Source organism: Trichosurus vulpecula, chromosome 2, assembly GCF_011100635.1.
Source record: "Trichosurus vulpecula isolate mTriVul1 chromosome 2, mTriVul1.pri, whole genome shotgun sequence".
Classification (NCBI taxonomy): domain Eukaryota; kingdom Metazoa; phylum Chordata; class Mammalia; order Diprotodontia; family Phalangeridae; genus Trichosurus; species Trichosurus vulpecula.
The window spans coordinates 61,887,165-61,905,653 of record NC_050574.1 but is presented as its reverse complement, the minus strand read 5'-3'; the positions used below and the strand labels follow the sequence as shown (position 1 = coordinate 61,905,653).

At 52.8% G+C, this 18,489-nt stretch overlaps 1 protein-coding gene across 5 annotated transcripts; it reads right to left on the bottom strand.

Annotated features, from left to right (window-relative positions):
• Nucleotides 1–282: 282 nt before the first annotated feature.
• Nucleotides 283–13,829, bottom strand: SYTL1 (synaptotagmin like 1). 5 transcript variants are annotated; one of them, XM_036745345.1, is made up of 15 exons: nt 13,742–13,829; nt 11,075–11,324; nt 8,143–8,291; nt 7,698–7,752; nt 7,545–7,596; nt 7,088–7,163; nt 4,496–4,704; nt 4,034–4,165; nt 3,611–3,777; nt 3,415–3,517; nt 2,736–2,894; nt 1,501–1,579; nt 1,261–1,360; nt 920–1,125; nt 283–474 (listed from the first exon to the last, which is right to left on the bottom strand). In XM_036745345.1, the coding sequence occupies exons 2-15, from the start codon at nt 11,200–11,202 to the stop codon at nt 335–337; spliced, it is 1,755 nt and encodes a 584-aa protein (XP_036601240.1). In that variant the 5' UTR covers nt 11,203–11,324; nt 13,742–13,829; the 3' UTR covers nt 283–334. The 5 variants fall into 5 exon arrangements, with proteins under 5 accessions (XP_036601240.1, XP_036601242.1, XP_036601241.1 ...); XM_036745347.1 differs by having other exon boundaries at nt 7,088–7,139; XM_036745346.1 differs by having other exon boundaries at nt 13,672–13,743.
• Nucleotides 13,830–18,489: the final 4,660 nt, after the last annotated feature.

Below are 18,489 nucleotides of genomic sequence, written 5' to 3'. Positions count from 1 at the left end.
AGGCAGAGGAGGGGCAGAAGAGCACAGTGGGCAAAGGATGTGCCTGTGCCCAGCCCTCTCAGAAGTACAGACCCCAGCAGTCCCGAGTGGCTCTTCTCCTGCCCCTGCTGCCATAGCCCAAGGGTTCTGGGAGGCTGAACTCTTTAACTCGTTGCCTAGGTCTGTAGGTAGCTGGTGTAGTAACCTTGGGACCATCTGCCATTGGAGAGAATCTGACCCTCCCAGACCCCTCAGGTCCCCAAGCAGACCCCAGGGCCTTTTAGGCTGTGGTAGTGACTTTATTGTCCCTGTCCGATTCCCCTCCTGCCCCAGCACCTGGCAGGGACTGGCACAGCTACGTCCTGGGTGTGAGATTGGTTCTGAGAGGCAGGAGCCCATCCACCCACTCGCAGGGCCGGGCCAACAGCATCTGCCACAGGTGCTTCTCCTCAGGGGTGGAGTCCATCCATGGCACCTGAAGCCCATAGCTGCTGCCTGGGGGGGCAGAAGGCACTATCTCATGGGTAGGCACTACCCTCCCCAGCAATCAGCATGCTCAATCAGATCAATATGCATTAAGCACCTTTGCCATATGAGGGGATCAGTTGACATCACCCCACGCCCTCTTGCTCCCCACATACCCTCTACCACTGGTGTGACTCCTGGGCATGAGGACCACTTTCTCCCAAACCCACCATCAGCCTCCCAGACACACAAGTACCCACCTCCCCTCTCCATCCTCGGTTCCCTGATCACCCTGGGCCACCACATCCAAGTCTCTGCTTTCCCTCTCACCACACAGTCACCCCTCACTGTATCTCTCCCAGTCCTCACTCTTTGCCTACCCAGACTCCACTTTGTGTGCCCCAGCCCTCCCCCTCCGCAGTCCATCTAGTTTCGCCTTTGGTGCCCCTAGCTGAAATCTCCCAGCCCTGCTCACCGGTGCCCAGGCTGAGGCGGGTGCCCCCCAGCAGGCGACTGCCCAGGGTGCCGTGATCCCAAAGGGACAGCTCCGCACAGGCCTGATGCAAGTCAGCAGACTCGAAGCCATCATAGACCATAGTGTGGTTGAAGACAGGGCTCAGGCTGCGGCGCACCACCCTTGTCCTTTGGCGGCTGGTTCGACTGTCATCAGGTAGCACCGAGCTAGGGGGACAGGTTGGGGAAGTGGGCCTGGCCAGGGGCAGCAGAAGCTCGGCACACACCAGGTAGCTACGGAGTAAGGTGAGGGGTGGGAGAGGGAGTAGCAGGGAGGTGAATTGGGAGGGGAGGTGCTCTCACCACTGTATGTAAGAGTCCACGGGGCCCGAGCGAAAGGGGATGAGGTTCTGTGCATCCTTCACCCAAAAGTGCAACTCTCCACTGGGAGGGAGCCCCGCGCCTGCAGTCCCAGGAGAGGAGACCGAGCTCTGTTTATGGTCCTCTGCCCTTTCTCCCCACCCCCAGGTCCTGAGGAAGCGTCCCATCAGGCTGCACCTCCGTGCTCCCAAGGGACGGACACTGCAGCGAGGACTCCCTCACCTTCTGCTCCAGCTGGGATGAACTTGAGGGCTAAAGACAGCTGCCCCCTGCTCAGGAGCCCGTCCGGGGAAGGCGGGGCCTGTGGGGAAGGGAGGAGCCAGCAAGAGCGGCACCTGAGAGAAGGAAGCTTCAGGGGTGGGGGGCTCAAAAGGAGCAAACATCAGGTGGTGGGACCCGAGAGGAGGGACCACCAGGGTCCGGGGCCTGGGAGGACAGAGCTTGGCGTATTGGAGTCAGAGAGGAGGGAGCTCGAGGGGATTGCGGCCAGAAAGGTGGGCTCAGGTCTGAAAGGACAAGCCTTGGAGCGGTGGAGCTCAAGAGGATGTTTCGTGGGAGGGGACTTGGCCGAAGGACACCTGAATGAATGGGGTTCGAGAGGAGAGCTCTCGGGAGGGTCGTGCCAAAGAGGACTTTTGGGAGGATGAGGCTCAACAGGAGGGAGCTCGGGGGATTGAGGCTCTAGAGGGGGATTCTTGGGGGGGGGGGTGATATCTCAGAGGACGGTGCTGCGGGGGTGGGGTGGGGGTGGGGGGTCCGAGAGGAGAGGTCACTAAAGTCTAGACTTAAAAAGGACAAAACTTGTGATGACGCGAGGCTGAAGAGTCTGGGGGCCGGACCTGAGAGAAGGAAGCATCTGGGAGTGGGACCTGAGAGGCTAAAGTGTCAAGGGGAGGGACTGCAGGGTGGGTCCAGGGTGGGTCTTAGCAGACGGGGAACCCAGGAGGTGGAACCTGAGAGGAGGCAGCATCAGGGAGTGGCAACGGAAAGGAGGCTGCATTAAGGTTTGGAGACAGAGATGATGGTGCATCGGGGGGGGGGGGGGGGTGGGAGCGTAGAAGGGGGTACATCTGAGGATGTGTGTGTTTGATTGGGGGAAGAAAGTTGGGCCTCAGAGGAGGAGGGGCCAGGGGCGGGGCCTGAGAGAAGGCTCCATCAGAAGACTGGACTGCTCAGAATGAAGACTCAGAGGCATCAGGGGGTAGGGCGCGAGAAGGGTTGGCATGGGGGGGGCGGGGTTGAGAGGTGGGAGCAGAGGGGATTCGGCATTAGGGGAGGAAGTGACAAAGGACAGGGAAATCGGGGGTGAGGCCGAGGTGAGAGATCAGGGTGGGCGGGGGCTGGAGAGGAGATAACGGGAGGCAGGCCCAGAGAAAGTAGGGCCTGGAACCCAGGGCCGGGCAGAGGCTATTAAGAAAGTCCTAGTGGGCTGATGCCAGGGTCTGGGGTCTCCTTACCCGGGGCTGCAGGGGCAGCCAGGCTGACTGGGAAGCCCAGTCCCACGAGCCCAAGGGCACCTCGACCTCGCCCAGGAAAAGGTTGCGGCCGAGGCTCTCGTGGTGCCACACGGAAAGGTGGAGCACGCGGCCGCCAAGCTCCGACTGCTCCACAGAGTACTGGGATCGAGGGAAGCTGAGTTAAGGATGCTAAGTGGCCACATCCCACACTTTGAGGGGTGGGATGGGTGGGTCCTTTTGTAGCCACGCCCCTCCCTCCTTGGCCCCGCCTTCAACGAGCTCTGGCCGTCCTTCAAGTCTCGCTCCGCCTCCTCCATCCGCAGCTTCCTTCAAGCTCCGCCCCTTTCTCGCCTCAGCCCTTCAAGTCCCACCCCCTCGGTACGACCCAACCCTTCTTAGGCCCACCCCGCGACCACTCCCATCCCTAACAAGTTACCCGTCCTCCGCCTTCTGAGCTTGGGCCAACTGCTGGCCCGCCCCCCCCCCCCCCGGACCCTCATCTCAATGTCTCTTCCCTCCCCTCAAAATTCCCTCTTCTGCCAGGCCTTGCCTTCCATCCAATCCCCGCCCACCCCGGGCCCCGCCCAATCTCCTGGCTCCGCCCCTTCCCCACCTCCCGGCCAGCTTCTTGCACTGGCTCTTCGGCCCCGCCCACGCCCGCCCCTCTCTCCCTCCTTACCCGCAGGGTCTCGTTGAACACCGGGTTCAAGTTGCGTTTCTTCACCGTGGTCTTGCGTTTGCTTTGCGGGGACTTGTCTGGGAGGAGGTAGCTTTTCACGTAGCTGGGGAGGAGGGCGCGGGGCAAGGTTAGAGCCCAGGAGAGCCCTGCCTAGGTCGGGGCTGAGAGTCCCCCAGCCTCCCCGCCCCCCACTCACGGGTCCGAGCGGCGCTTCCGGGCCGGGGCCAGCCCCTGGCACTGAATCACCTGCACCCTCAGCTCCCCGGGGACCGGCTGGTAGAGCAGCGAGAACTGGATGGAGCCCCGCACGGGCACCGCGCCCGCCTCGCCCTCGCTGTACAGGCTCAGCTGGCTGCCGCTCAGCTGGGGGCACAACGGGACCGTCAGGGGTTCCGCAAGGGCACGGACGTAGGGAGGGGGCTCAGCGAGGGCACGGGCTGGGGAAGGGGGCACAACTTACACAGAGCGGCATGGGGATGGGACTAGGGGACTCACCTAGGGTGCAGGTATAGGGAGGGAGCCCAGAGAAAAGGTGACCTATCAGGGCCAGGTAGAGGGCAAGCCGGGGTCTGGGAAGCCCCCTTGTCCTTCCCCAAGGTACAGGACCCCCGCCCCTTACCGTGGAGGAGCTGAGGCTGGACACTGAGGAGCTACTGCTCAGCATGCGACTATAGCGGGGAGCAGAACCTCGCCCTGGGGAACCTAAGGGCTCCTCCTCCCCGTTCTCCAGGCTTTGGAGATCCGGCTCACCCTGAGGAGGAGGGGGCGGGGAGAGAATAATGAGGGGGGCAAGGGAGCCATCCCCGGAATAATTAGGCGCTGAAGGCGCCCCCCCCCATTCACTCCCAGAGAAGTGCCCATCCCCGCCCTTTCCTCTCTAAGCTCCCTGGCCCCTTACTTGAAGAGACCCAACTTGGAGGTCCCGGGAGCACAGACTTCCTTTCTTGGGGCTCCTGAGAGCCCCGACCTCTGAGGCAAAGGAAGATGGGGAGTGAGGGAAAGAGGTGCCCCGGGCCGTGGCCTCCGCTCCACATCTTGGGAGCAGCCTGCTGGAAGAGCTCCGAGAGTAAGTCCTGCCTACCTGGACCAGGGGAGGGTTGGGCTCCTCCTCCTTCCCCTTCACCTCCTGCTCAGGTTTTGGCGCCAGCTCCGGCTCCGGCTCCGCTTCCTGGACCTCTCTGGATCTAGCCTCCTCCTTCGCTTCCTCCTCCTTTTCCTGTTTCTCCTTTCCCACCACCACTTCATCCTTCTCCCAGCCGTCTACACCGGAGCTGGGGTCAGGACCTGGAGCTACAAGGAACAGTGCAGGATGTAGTACACCCCCCCACACACTCGCACCCCCGCCCCAGCTTATCCCTCCAAACTAGGCAAGTGACTGTCCCAGCCTAAACACCTCCAAAGCTGGGAGAGAGCCACTCCCCTCAAAAACAAACAAAAACCTTGTGCAAAGGCTGAGCAAGTTCGGGCAGGGGTGGGCCGTCCATTTTGGGTCTCACCTGGAAAGGGTTTTTTTTTTTTTTGCCTTTCTTTGTATCCCTAGCACTTAACACAGAGTATGCCCTTAATAAATGCTTGTTGACTGACCAACTCTTCACACACATACAGCGATTTATTCCAGGGAAATTATATAGTGTTTGCACATCTGTGACAGTCTCAAGTTGGGAAAGGATTTCATAAATTCACACGTGAGAGGGGGGTAGCATCAGGAGATATTTATTAGATCACAGAATTTTAGAAGGAGCCTTAGAACATAAAATGTCCAAACTGGGAAGAGACCTTAGGACATGGACTGTCAGAACTGGGGAGAGACCTTAGAAGACAGAATGTTAGAGCCAGAAGGGCTCCTTAGAACACAGAATGTCCAAAATGGGAGAACCTTCAAAACGTGGAATTTCAGTTGGAACGGCCCTTAGAACACAAACTCTCAGAACAAGAAGAGACTTCAGAGCATGGGATGTCAGAGATGAAACAGCTTTAGACCACGGGATGTTAGAATAATAATAGCGGCCATGTAGCTGTCAATTTAAGATCATGCCTGATTTACAGATAGGAAACCAGCTCAGAGGGGTTGTGACAAGCCCGTGGTCACTAGGGGGCGCCAGAGTCAAGAAGACCTGAGTTCAAATGTGACCACAGATCCGACCTGTGTGAGACACAAGCTGTGTGACCCTGGACAAGTCTGCCTCGGTTTCCTCAACTGTAAAATGGGGATAATAACACCGACCTCCCAGGGTTGTCGGGAGGATCACATAAGATAATATTTGTAAAGCGCCTGACACATAAGCGCTTAATGAATGCTTCCTTCCTTCCTCCTATGGTCACATCACTAATGTTTGACAGAGGCATGATCTGGGCCCATATCTTTCTAACTCCAACTCCAGTACCATGCTATGTTGCCACTTAGTTCCAAGCCCTTATTACTCAATATTGGGTAGTCCAGCTGTCTGTGTTGGTGTCTTATCTCCTTGATAGATTACAAATTCCTTGAGGGTAGAGGACCAAATCTTATCTGAATTTTGTATCTCTCCCCAGCAGGGTGTTGTGCACTGACATGGAACCCAGTAATGTTAGCTGATTAACTGTCAGAGACTTACCTCAGAACAACGATAACGATATAAAAGGTAGAGGTGGGAAAAGCCTTAATCCATCTAGTCCAGGGGTGATTAACTCGAGGCCCACAAACCCCCAAAAGGGCCAGAGATTTGAGAAGGGTCTGTTATTTTTTTAAATTTAAATAATTATTTTAATGATAATGTAAATAATGTCTAAATTACTGTTTCCTTTGCAATCCTTCTTATTTTATTTTATACATTTAAAAATCTTATTCTGAAAAGGGTTCCAGTGATTTCACCAGACTGCTAGAGTGGTCCATGGGACAAAAAAAGGCTGGCTACCCGCTGCCTTTGTCCCTGCCTCTCATTATACTGAGGAAGAGAATAGCTTCTTAAGCGGTGAAGAACAGCAGCTCTTGACCAGATTCAAGCTCTAGCTCTGACTTGGTAGCCACCTCTTTCCATTACCTTGGGTTCATCACTGCCCTTGTTGAGGTAGCTACTGGTGCAGTGGACAGAGCACTGGACCTGAAGTCCCAAAGGCCCAAGTTCAAATCTAGCCTCAGGCCCTGGGCAAGTCATCTAACTTCTTTTTGCCAACCTCATCTATAAAATGGCACCTACCTTCCAGGGTTGTTGTGAAGATCAAATGAAATAATACTTTGGGGGAAAATAGTGTTTAGCAGAGTGTCTGGCAACACAGTCTTAGAACACATTCTGTGTTCTAAGAGCCCTCCTGGCTCTGACATTCTGTGTTCTAAGGGTCCTCCTGGCTCAGACATTCTGTGTTCTAAGGGCCCTCTCGGCCCTGACATCCTCTGTTCTAAGGGCCCTCTCAGCCCTGACATCCTGTGTTCTAAGGGTTCTCCCAGCTCTGACATTCTGTGTTCTAAGGGCCCTCCCAGCTCTGACAATCAATGAGTTTATGAAAGGTGACTTACCCAAGGTCACACAGCATTAGTGGCAGAACTAGAATTAGACTCCAGTCTCCTGACTCCCAGTTCAGATCTCTTCCCTTGAACCAAACCTGGATTTTTCATGTGTTTTTCCCAGTACCAGTCCTGCCCACTTCCCCCCAGTATTTTCTTTCTCTGGCCCTCTTCCCACACAAGGCTGCTCACCTGCCTGGGCCTGGGAGCCTGGCTCTTCCTCAGTTGGAACTGGGGCTGGAACCTGGAAGGACAGAGAAGAGGAAGGCTGGGAGGGTGGTGGGGGTGAGGAGGAGAGAGTGAAGAATGGGAGGTCAGAGGTCAAACTTTGGTGGCCAGGTCCTGAGCCTGAGGGTGGGGCTGAGAACCCTGAGCTGTGAGACCAGCTTAGCCTGTCCTAGAGCTGCCTCTTCCCACTTTCACTTAACAGCTTGCTTGACTCCCCCTCAGGCTAAGGGCTGACCTAAGGCTTGTGGGAGGAGGTGGCTGGGAGCCTGACTCAGGGATATAGGCTCAGCCCTCCTGGACTGCAACCCCACAAAGTCCAACCCTAGCCCAGGGCAGTTCTCCTCCTGCCTGACTCAGTTGATAAACTGTGCCCCATTCACCACAGCTGCATCCCCAGGGGTTTTCCCACCTCCCCACTCACCTCAGCTTCACTGCCCCTTTCTGGGGTGGGCACCTCCAAGGAGAGCCTGAGACTGCAGGGAAAAGGATATAAGGGAAAGGACTCTGGTCTTCTGGGGCTCTCAGCCCCATTGGTGCCCCAGCTGGCATCCCCTAGGCTCCCTTCCCCTCTTACCTGGAGCCCACCTCCTCCTCCTCAGGCTCTCCTTCACTCCCCAGCTCTGGCTCACCTGTGCCAAAGTAAGGGCCTCAGTGTTCCCTACCCCCCCCCCCACCCGTGTCCTTGCACCCACTGGATGGTCAATGTTCCAGTCCTCCCAGCAGACACATTCTGCCCCTTATGTCTAGGTCAAGGAAGAAATGGGTGGAAGTCCACAGGGACAATGTGGGTGGATGACACAGTGCCCAGGAGGCTGACTTCATGCTAAGCCATAAGGAGGACCAGGGAGGGGTAGGAGATGTGTGCCAGGCTAATCAGGGACACATGGCAGGGGCACCAAGGCCCACAAGCTGGGGACCCAAATGCCTGCTTCCTGCCTGGCACTGTTCAGAGACAGTGGGATGGGGCTCCAAATGGAAACTCCTAGGGGCCTTTGGTCCCTGGAGCAGTGGCTCCTCACCCCTGGACCTCTTCTTCCGGCGGATGGAGGCTCGAACAAGGTCAGAGCCCAGGCGGGCATGGCGGTGCCGCTGGGAGCGGGCATCTCTGAACCAATCGCCTGTCAGGGTCTTTAGCTGCCCAGGATCCACCAGTGATGCTCGAAGCTTGCTGAGCAGATGACAAAGTGGGCATTGATCTTTGCTGTCCCTGCTAGATTCTTTAATGCCTCAGGCTTGGCAGCTCTCCCTAACCAGCGGCATGCCCCTGGCCTCCTTCACCCTCAGCCTCCTCTCCCCTTTCCCAAGGTTTCTTTCCTCAGTTATAGACCCTTAGAGCTGGCAGGGACCTCAGAAACTGTCTACAACCCATATCCAACAAGGGATCATGGTGTCTCTGCTTGAAGACCTCCCCGACAAGGCAGCCCGCGCCACCTTGGACAGCTCCCACCACAGCTTAGATGGGCCTTTTTGCAGCTTGTACCATTGCTCCAGGTTTTCCACTCCGGACTTCAATGGAACAAGCTTAACCCCTCTTCTAAATGACACCTGAGAAGCTGGTTGCAACAGTGGATAGAGAGCTGACCATAGAAACAGAAAAACCTGAATCCAAGTCCTAACTGATGCATCCTGGCTTGGGGGCTTGGGAAAATCATTTTTACCTCTTAGGGGTATCCAAAACTCAAAATGGAACAAAAAACCAACAACAACCACCTGCTTGCATTGGTCCCATGCGTCATCTACCCCTTCTCCTACCTACTCGTCAAACTGATCTTCCTAAAGCTCAGACCTGACCATGTCAGCTCCCTATACAATTAAACAACAGTGGCTCCCTATGGCCTCCACGATCAAATATAAAATAACAGAAAATCCTCTGTATGACAATAATAATAAGAAAACGTACTAACTTGTATTTAGTACCTACTGTGCGCCAGGCACTGTGCTAAGCAGCTGGCATCTCATTTGGTTCTTACAACACCCCAGGGTAGCAGGTGCTATTCTCATCCCCATTTTATGGCCTTTAAAGCCCTTCCTAACCTAATTCCCTCCGACCTTTCCAGTCTTCTTACACCTCACTCCCTGACATGTACTCTCTGATCTGGGGACACTGGCCTCCTGGCTGGTCCTCACATAAGACATTCCAGCTCCCAACTCTTGACATTTTCTCTGGCTGTTCCTCATGCCTGGAACTCTCTCCCTCCCCATCTCTGCCTCCCTGGCTTCCTTCAAGTTCCAGCAAAAAATCCTACTCTCTACAAGAAGAAACCTGGTTCTCCTTAAAGTTAGTGCCTTCCCTCTGTTGGATTATCTCCAATTTATCCTGCATAGACCTTGTTTGTACACAGTGATTTGCATGTTGTGTCCCCCATTTAAACTGGGAATTAACTATTTGTACCTTTCTTCATAATCCCTAGTGCTTAGCATGATGCCTGGCACATAGTAGGCACTTGATAAATGCTTGTTGACTGACTTACTAGTAGATGTTTCCTCATCTGAGAGTTCCCCATAACAAGGAAATTCCAAATCCAGGACCTGTTTCTAATCTAAATGACAGCCGAACATGTTCCACCCCCGCCCAGTCACCTCTTCTCCAGACCCTTCAGTCTGCTGGATCCTAATTACCCTCTTCTGGGCAAGTCCTAGCTAGTTAAAGGTTCTTCCTCAAACATAGCACCCAGAACTAGGCCCAATGGTCCACATGTCATCAGACCAGGGCCAAATAAACCTTTCTGAATGCAGCATAGAATTAGCTATTGTTCTCTGTCTGCCACACTGTCTTGCTCATGGTCCACTAAAACCCCTGGCTCTCTTTCTTTCCATAGGAAAAGATCTCCCCCATCCTGTGCTTATGGAGTTGATGGTTTGAACCTAAGCAGGGCTTCATAGTTATCCATATTAAATTTCACATTATTAGGTTGGCTCATTGTTGCAGCTTCTTGGGTCCTTTTGGTATCCTGACTCTGCTAACATGTTACCCCTCCCTCCCAGCTTCACAGCATTCACCAGTTCGACAACTATTCCATTTATGTCTTCATCCAAATCATTGATACGAATGTTGAGCAGCCTTGGACAGCCAAGGACAGATCCCTGGGGGTACTGCTTTACAGATTTTTTTCCAAGTCAACATCCATACACTAATGACTACTATCTGGGTCATTCATTGAGTCACAAAGCCCCATAAGTAAATGATCATTAAGCCCAAGTCTCTCCACCTTGTCCACAAGGATAACATAACACATGTTCTCAAATACTTTGCTGAAATCTAGGTCTATGATCTCTGAGATGCTTTGCTACTGTATGTTCTAAGCTTCTTTCTAGGTTCTAAGGTCTCTTCTGTCATTCATATTCTAAGGTCCCATCCAGCTCTGACATTCCATGTTCTAAGGTCCCATCCAACTCTGAGATTCCAATATTCAAAGTCCCTTCCATTTCTATTCTAAGGCTCCGTCCAACTCTGACAATTCACATTCTAAGTTCCAGCCAGCTCTGGCATTCCATGTTCTAAGGTCCCTTCCATCTCTGACATTTCAATATTTGAAGGTCCCTTCCAGCTCTGACATTCCAATATTTGAAGGTCCCTTCCAGCTCTTCCAGCTCTGACATTCCATCTTCTAAGGTCCCATCCAGCTCTGACATTCCATGTTCTAAGGTCCCATCCAGTTCTGATATTCCATGTTTTAAGGCCCCTCCCAGCTCTGACATTCCATGTTCTAAGGTCCCATCCAGTTCTGACATTCCATGTTTTAAGGCCCCTCCCAGCTCTGACATTCCATGTTTTAAGGCCCCTCCCAGCTCTGACATTCTGTGTTCTAAGGTTTTTTCCTAGGCCCACATTCTATGTTCTAAGTGCCCTTCCTGGTCTAACATCTTGTGCTTTAAGTCTTCTCAGAAGTTTTGATTCTCTTCCAACCACCTCTGACCCCTGTCCTTCCTATTCCCTGCTCCTGCCCTCACCTGACCCTTCCCTCCTCCAGCTGGCGCAGACGGGCATCCCTGCTCAGGACATTGGCGATGGCATCCTGTTCCTCCTCGGTAAGGAAGCTGAGATCCAGCAGTGTATCTCCCTCCACTTCATACGCCATGGGATGGCAGGGCTGAGCAGCCCCCAGAACCAGTAGTGCTAGAGGGATCCTTCTGATGTCCTAGGCACGCTCAGTAACATCAGTTGGTGGCAATATCCAGGCTGCCTGTGGGCAGCTTTTCCCTAAGGAGATTGCCTGAAGATTAGGCCACTGGGTCCAGCGACAAGCACTGCCCATTCCCCCAGGAAAGATTCTTATAGCCGCCCACTCAGTCCTGAGCCTCTCCCTGAGTCACTTGCTCTCCCTGTCCCCCAGGCCTGACATGGCCTTGAGTCTCTGCCTCTGTGGGAGTGGGGCTGAGAAGGACAACAGAGGGGGTCAGTACAGTGGATGCCAGCAGTGGTAGGGTAAGGCTAGAAGATCAGAGAGTACAGACAAGTACACACTACAGATGTGCATACATGTGCCCAGAAACACAGGCAAGCATCTGTATGAATGTGGACAGGAGGGCAAATGCCCCCTCAGACAAAGGCATAGGCATGTGCAGGTGTCCCCATGGGTACATCCATGTATACGGTGGGCACATGGACACAGCTGGCTCCTAGAGAGGCAAGCATGCATGCAGCAGACTCACAGACACACACCCCAGCAGCCATAGGTAACATACCCATGTGCACAGGCCCACAGATAGATTCACTTGCCCACATCCGCTCTGTCCCCACCCTGGAAGGCTCTGGCCGTGGGGCTTCCCTGCCCCCAACCTCTACCCTTATCTGGCCTCTGCCTTCCTGTATGAGGCAACCTCCCCCGACTTCCTCCCCAACCTTCTTCCACACCCACTCCCTACCTTGGCCCCCAGCCCTAGCCTAGGACTCACTCCAGTAAGCTCCCCTGGTAGTGCTGCTCAGGGCTCCCCACCTGCTCCCCCTGCCCCCTCCTGGGCCCCTGGCTTCAGGGATGTCTCTGGAGCCCATCTGTGCCTGGCAGGGCCCCAGGGTCCATTCATGTCAGCTCTTGGTGCCAGGCAGAACACTGTCCTGTGACCTCATTCAGTATGTGTGGAGGCGGTGCTCCCCAGGGAGTAAAGCCTGAGGAAACAGCATGCTAGGCCTTTCCCAGCTTCCTTGGGCATAGGGCACAGTATCATTCCCATCCAAGAGGAAAACATTTGTTCAGTGGCAGGGGGATGAATGAGGACAGGTAGGAAGACAAACATAGGTGCCTGCTGCTTTGCCAGAGGTGGTCCCTGGATCCACAAAACCCTCCCAAGGCTTCCTGGCCTTCCCTTCCCTGCACTGGGGGTTCAGGGTGTGCTGGAGTCAGCAGGCAAGTCTTATCCTGCGTCCTCACCCACCTACACCCTCCCATTCTGAGTCAGCACCCAACATACCGGCCCTGGGCTCCCTCCCCCTTGCTCTCTCTTCTGGAGAGGGAACCTCATCCCCAGCTCCATTTTAAGAGTAGGGATCTAGCTCAGACCCACCAAAACTCTTGCTTTCGTTCTCCCCAGAGGATGACTGGGGTGGTGGGGGAGGTGCAGATGGTGAGGCTGGGGGAGCAGTAACTTAAGGAGAAGATGAAGGGAGAATTTCTTTAAAAAGAAGAGAGCAGTTCCTTTTGCAAATAGGGGTGGGGTGAGGGATTTGGGGTAGGAACACTGAGGAAATCTAGACAGGCCAACCCCACAAGCTCAGGTGCTGGTTACTGTCCTGTGGATCAGACAGACAAACAGATGGCTACATCGGAGTCGGAGTGAGGGGCTTGGGGCTCAGGGGAGAGCCCACTGCAAGGTCAAATGCCATGGAACTAGGGAGCTCGGGGAAGGGCCTCTGGGCTGGGCTAGCCCTGGCCTATGTGCATAACGGATTATATTGTTTCTTTAGATGACTGGGCTGTTTGTCTGCCCTTTCCTCTTCGTGTGTTTGTGTCCCTGTGTGTCTGTGTCTGTTATGTGGGTCTTCTGTGTCTTTCCAAGATCTCCATGGGCTCCTGGGTGTGGGATGCTGCGCACCTGTCTGTGTGACAGCTTGTCTTTATGTGGTCCAGGTGTCTGGCCTGTATGTGGGACACGGAGTCCTGTGGAAGATCGGCTGTATATCTCTGTATTGCCTGGAGTGGGGCTGTATTGCACACCTTTGTCTGTGGCACACCTCTGAGTTATGTGGGCTAGGACATACTGCCAGAGAGCACTAGTGCCCCCTGTGTGTATGTGTGTGTTGGGGGGCGGTATGTGACCCCAAGTCTGTATGGTGCCATGGCCACAGGAAAAGAGAGGCAAGTTTCCCATCCCTAGCTCCCTCTCCTTCTCGGGCCCCTCTTCAGAGACAGTGAAATAACAAACAAACCCAGGCATCCCCACCCTTCTGCAAACTCCAGGGCAGAAGTTCTAGACACATCTGTCTGCCTGGTTGTCAGTCCTGGTCCCCAGATACACACTCCCCCTACTAAGATGGATCTCTGGGGGAGGGACAGAAAAGGTACCCTGAAGTTTGTGGAGGGCCTAGGGTGGCTACAGAAGATAGTGCCCACCTGTTCTCTGCCCGGAGATGAGCACAGTCTCTCTGTTGGAGGGCCCTATACTGCTCCTGGAGGGCATTACCTGTCAGGATCCAGGATGGGGAGCTCTGTGGGTGACCCCAATTCCTCTGTTGTGTTGGTCAGCGAAGGCAGGGCAGCCAGATTCGAGGGTGAGTAGGAGCGACTGAGTTCTAAAGCTGACTCAACCTGGGGAGGAGGAAACACCTACAGAGTCTGCTGCAAAACCGGGCCTGGAGCCCGTCCCTGCCCAGCCTGAACTCCCTGCTTCCCAAAGAGACCTCTGCTGCCTGTCCAAGTGGGGCATCAAGTTCTGGGGCCCCAAACCCAGACACATGGCTCCTCACTCCAGTCCTCCCTCAGACTTACTGTGTGGCTTTGAGGAATTAATTTTATTTTTCTTGGCCTCAATGACTTCAGCTATGAAATGGGCAGACCTAGCTTTGCCCTGCCTGCTCCACTGGAAGGAAAGTCAGAAACTTGGTTAAGTGTTTGTATTCCATTCTCCTCGATGTGCCTCCTTAGAGACTGGAGAAGAGAACAGAATATGGAGCAAGGCAACTCCTGCTCCCCTCTCCCCTCCAAATTCCCTTATCTCCCTGAAAATATGATTCATCCAAAAAGGCAGGCGTTTAGTGGGTAGAACTCCTCTGGAGAGGCTCAATTGCCCTCAGAAGCTCCCCCTGGGACACCCAGAGACGTTTTGTTTCAAGGTAGCATGGAGGATCCACTTGGTAGATGAAACCCCTAAAGAATGAAGAAGCTGGTGGTGCAGTGGATAGAGTACAGGGCCTAGAGTCCCGAAGACTCATTTTCCTGAGTTCAAATCTGGCCTCAGACATTTACTAGCTGTGTGACCCTGGACAAGGCACAGAATCCTATTTGCCTCAGTTTCCCCATCTGTCAAATGGGCTGGAGAAGGAAATGTATCCTTGCCAAGAAAAGCCCAAATGCAGCCATGGAGAGTGAGACATAACTGAACAGCAAGTGTGAGGGAGACCACAAGAACAAAAAAATGGAGCATTGGGACTTGGGGGTCTAGTATTGGCTCAGTTACCACCTTGCGGCATTGAGAAAATCATTGTTTTCCTCTAGGCCTCAGTTTCCTCATTTGAAAAATGAGAAAATGAGGGGGAGGGGGTGTCAGAATAAATGACCTCCAAGACGCTGTTCAACTCAAAATCGATGATCCTACTGCACCCACCTCTACTTGCAGTTCCCACCATCGCCACAAGAGGCTGCCCCAAAGCTGCCTGGTTTCTCCGGGACCAGCCTTGGCTGGCACCGCCCCCACCCCCAATGCCTCCGATAGCCTCTTATCGCAGTGGGCACGGGTAGCTAGCCCTCACCTCACCACCTGCCACCATTTGTTTCCTCCTGGAGGGGCCCTGATGGATGTCATTTCCCTCTCACAAGGCAGTGGGACTAGGGGAAAGGAAAATTCAGGTGTGATGAGTTTTCCTTCTGTGGAGATATACTAGATAAGTATATGTGGAGATATACTAGATATACTAGACTGGTCAACTGAAGCAAAAATGCTATTATCACTTTACTTTGAAATAAGTACTTCCATCCTATCCCTATTTCCTTTGTCTTGTGGATTTGAAAAATGCATAGTCGGTTGAAGCAGCTTGGTCCCTCAAGGTACTCCCAAATTTAGGTCCTTCTAGTCAAACAGGGGCTGGGCGGCCACTTGTCAGGCAGAAGGGATCCTTTTTCTGGTATGGGTTGGAATATCAGATGGCTTCTGATGTCCTTGCCAATGCTGTGACATTCTGTGATAAAAGTCAGAGGATCTGAGTTTGAATCCCCTTCGGCTACTTCCTACCTGTGTAGCCTTAGAGAAGTGACATCCCCCCTCTGGACCTGTTTGTTCATCTGCAAAATCAGGGGTTTGGATTAGATGGCCCTATTTCTACATTCCAGAATCCTTGGCATCCCTTCTATATCACTTACCCTTCAGACATCGAAGTCCCTTCCACCTGTAAAATGGAATGGACCAAATGATCTCTGATGAGCCCTTCTACCTCAAGATCTCCAGTGTTTAGGCAGCCCTCCAAGCAGACCACCAGGGCACCTCCAAACACTGTGGAAAGAATACCCACCAGTCCCTGTCTCCTTGTGCCTATGTGGAGGGCTCCTGGCTTCAGCTGCCCACAGCTTAATGCCTCACTCCTCTGCACCCCCCAAAGTCCTTGGAGAAAGCCTGGAGGTCCTGTTCAGAAGAAGGGGGCCCCCTCTCCACTCTTTTTCCTTATTCCAGCCTGGGCTAATTATCTAAGAAGAACATTTAGAACCACGGATTGTTGCTTTTGGAGCACTTTAAAAAAGCCAACACCTCTTAAAACAAACAAACCAACTCACCTCCTGAAAAACCTTTCCTGAAGGGGTAGAGTTGATAGCTTCCTCCCATCCACTCAGTCCAACCCTTGGACTCCCATGGATTGTGCCCCTGACTTCTCCCTGGGGTACACCCTCTCCCTCATCTCCCCACCCAGACTCTGTCCCAAAGATGTCTAAGACCTCAACATTGGCTATTCCCATTTCCAATCTACTTCTTGCCCGACTCACACGAGTGGATGGATACCACCTTCACCTCTAACTCAATACACCTAAAACAGCTCATCTCTACTCCTTCCTTCTCCTGACTCACAGAATGTTGGGGTAGGAGAAGGAACTTTGGAGGTCATCTAGTTTGAGTTATATATGAGCAGGAAGTGGGATGTCGACAAGTGGTCATCAAACCTCCCCTTGAAGACTCCCAGTGATGGGGAGCTCACTATAGCTTCAGAGCAGCTCTTACTGGTAAGAAGGGGTAGGTGGATGGTTAAGTGGATAGAAATACAGGCCTGGTGTCAGGAAGACTCATCTTCGAAAGTTAAAATCTGGCCTCAGACACTTACTAGCTGTGTGATCCTGGGCAAGCCACTTGACCGTTTGCCTCAGTTTCCTCATCTGTCCAATGAGCTGTGGAAGGAAATGGCAAATCACTCCACTATCTTTGCCAAGAAAACCCCAAATGGGGTCACAGAGTCCAACATGACTGAAAACGACCAAACAACAAAATTGCTAAAAGTTGTTTTTTTTTTTTTATATTGAACCCTCACTTGCTTCTCTTTAACTTTGCCCCTGGTTCTCCTCCCAAGACAAACAGAATAAATCTGATCCTTGTCCCCTGGAACAACCCTTTTTTTTAAAGGATTGTAAGGCAGGGAGCACATCCCTCAATAAATACATCATGTCTTCTCCAGGCTAAACATCCCAAGTACCTCCGATCACTCGTCTCTCGGGCATGTCTTTAGTTGTTCACCAGTCCGGTTGCCCTCCAACAAGCTTAAACTCGTTAATGTCCTGTCTAACATTCCGTCCTGTGCTTCGCTGCATTCCTCTGGCTCCCTCCCTCATCTGGACTATTGCAACAGCTTCCTCACCATTTCTTCCTGCCTCCAGCCTTTCCTCCAATCCCTCCTGTACACACTGGAAAGCTAATTAATCCTTTTTAAACACAGGGATAATCAGTCACTTCCTTGTAGATGGCTCCCTATTACCTATGTTAGCTTTTTAGGGACAAAAGAACACACACACACAGCCTCTGCACAACCACCCTCAGACTAGGACATCTAGTTTCTGCTCAAGGATTTCCAGTGATGAGGAGGTTACTGCCTCATAAGGCAGTACACTCATATTCTTAGAACTCATTTCTGGAAGAGCCCTAAAAGGTGACGTGGTCCACTCCCTCCATTTTATGGATGAGGGAACTATGGCACAGAGAAATAGTGATTTATTCAAGGTTACCCATTGCATTTTCAACTGGGTTGATGATTTAGAGTCGAGCTCATTGCCTGCTCTAACCTGCTTTTCTGGCCTCTGCTCTAGTCAAACCAGTTTCACTATGCCCTTAAAGGGTAGTGTGGCTCTTGCTTCCCACATTTTGCTCTCACTGGGATCTCAAATGTCCTACCATTCTGCATTGGTAATTAAGATGGGCTTTTAACACTTATTCAATCAAGTGCCCTTGAAGAGTTTGGCCTTTGTTTCCTTGATTAAATTAGGAGTCCTTGGTCACCTCCTTGCCCCAAGGGAAAGCTTAGTTTACATGGGTTGGAGTGACATGTTTGTGACATCAGAGGCTTTTAGACCATGTGGATTTAAGTCCTATTTTTGTGACGCTTTTAGGTCACGTGGGTGAGTCGCATGTGTGACTCATCTTTGACCCTGAACAAGATACGTAAAGCCAGAGGTTGGCGTTCTCCCTTGGAGGTCTGAGCCACAGGAGTGGTGTGTGACTCTGGGTCAGCCGTTGTTGAGCTCCCTGGCTCATGAACTCAAATATTGATGCTTTTCGGTAACTCAATTGTGATTTGGTCTGTTTCTAAAGTATGTTTGTATTTGTATTTGCTCTGAAGTTCAAGTTACTGGCTTTTCCTCCCAAACTAAATGAGTTTGTATGTGTATGTTGGATTAAAATAAGATTGTTAAGCCCTTAACGTTACTTTCCTTAGTAAAGCAGATCAAAAGAACCTGTGCTGGCAGAGTTGTTGTTGTGGGGCTCATGTTGGTCTTTCACCCCCACAGCAGCTGCTAGCAGAATTGTTCCAACACCTTCACCTTCACCAGCCTAAATCATTGCCTCCCTCCCTCTGTCCTTCAGGATCCAGCTAAGTTATCTACTCCACAGCCTTCTCAGATGATCTTGTCCTCCTGAATGCCTGTGGGCAATAACTGTCAACATTAATCTGGCACTCCATTACATACTTCCTTGGGGCCTGTTGGCCCAAACTAGGCTGTAAGCCCCCAGGGAGCAAGGAACTG

What these genes read in the sequence shown, in the direction of transcription:
- SYTL1 (XM_036745345.1), bottom strand. Translation starts at nt 11,202, where the DNA reads ATGGCGTATGAAGTGGAGGGAGATACACTGCTGGATCTCAGCTTCCTT. An exon ending in AAAGGGGCAGTGAAGCTGAG is followed by an intron (nt 7,164 to 7,544) that starts GTGAGTGGGGAG and finishes CCACCCTCCCAG; the next exon opens with CCTTCCTCTTCTCTGTCCTT. An exon ending in CCAACCCTCCCCTGGTCCAG is followed by an intron (nt 4,166 to 4,495) that starts GTAGGCAGGACT and finishes CCTCCTCCTCAG; the next exon opens with GGTGAGCCGGATCTCCAAAG.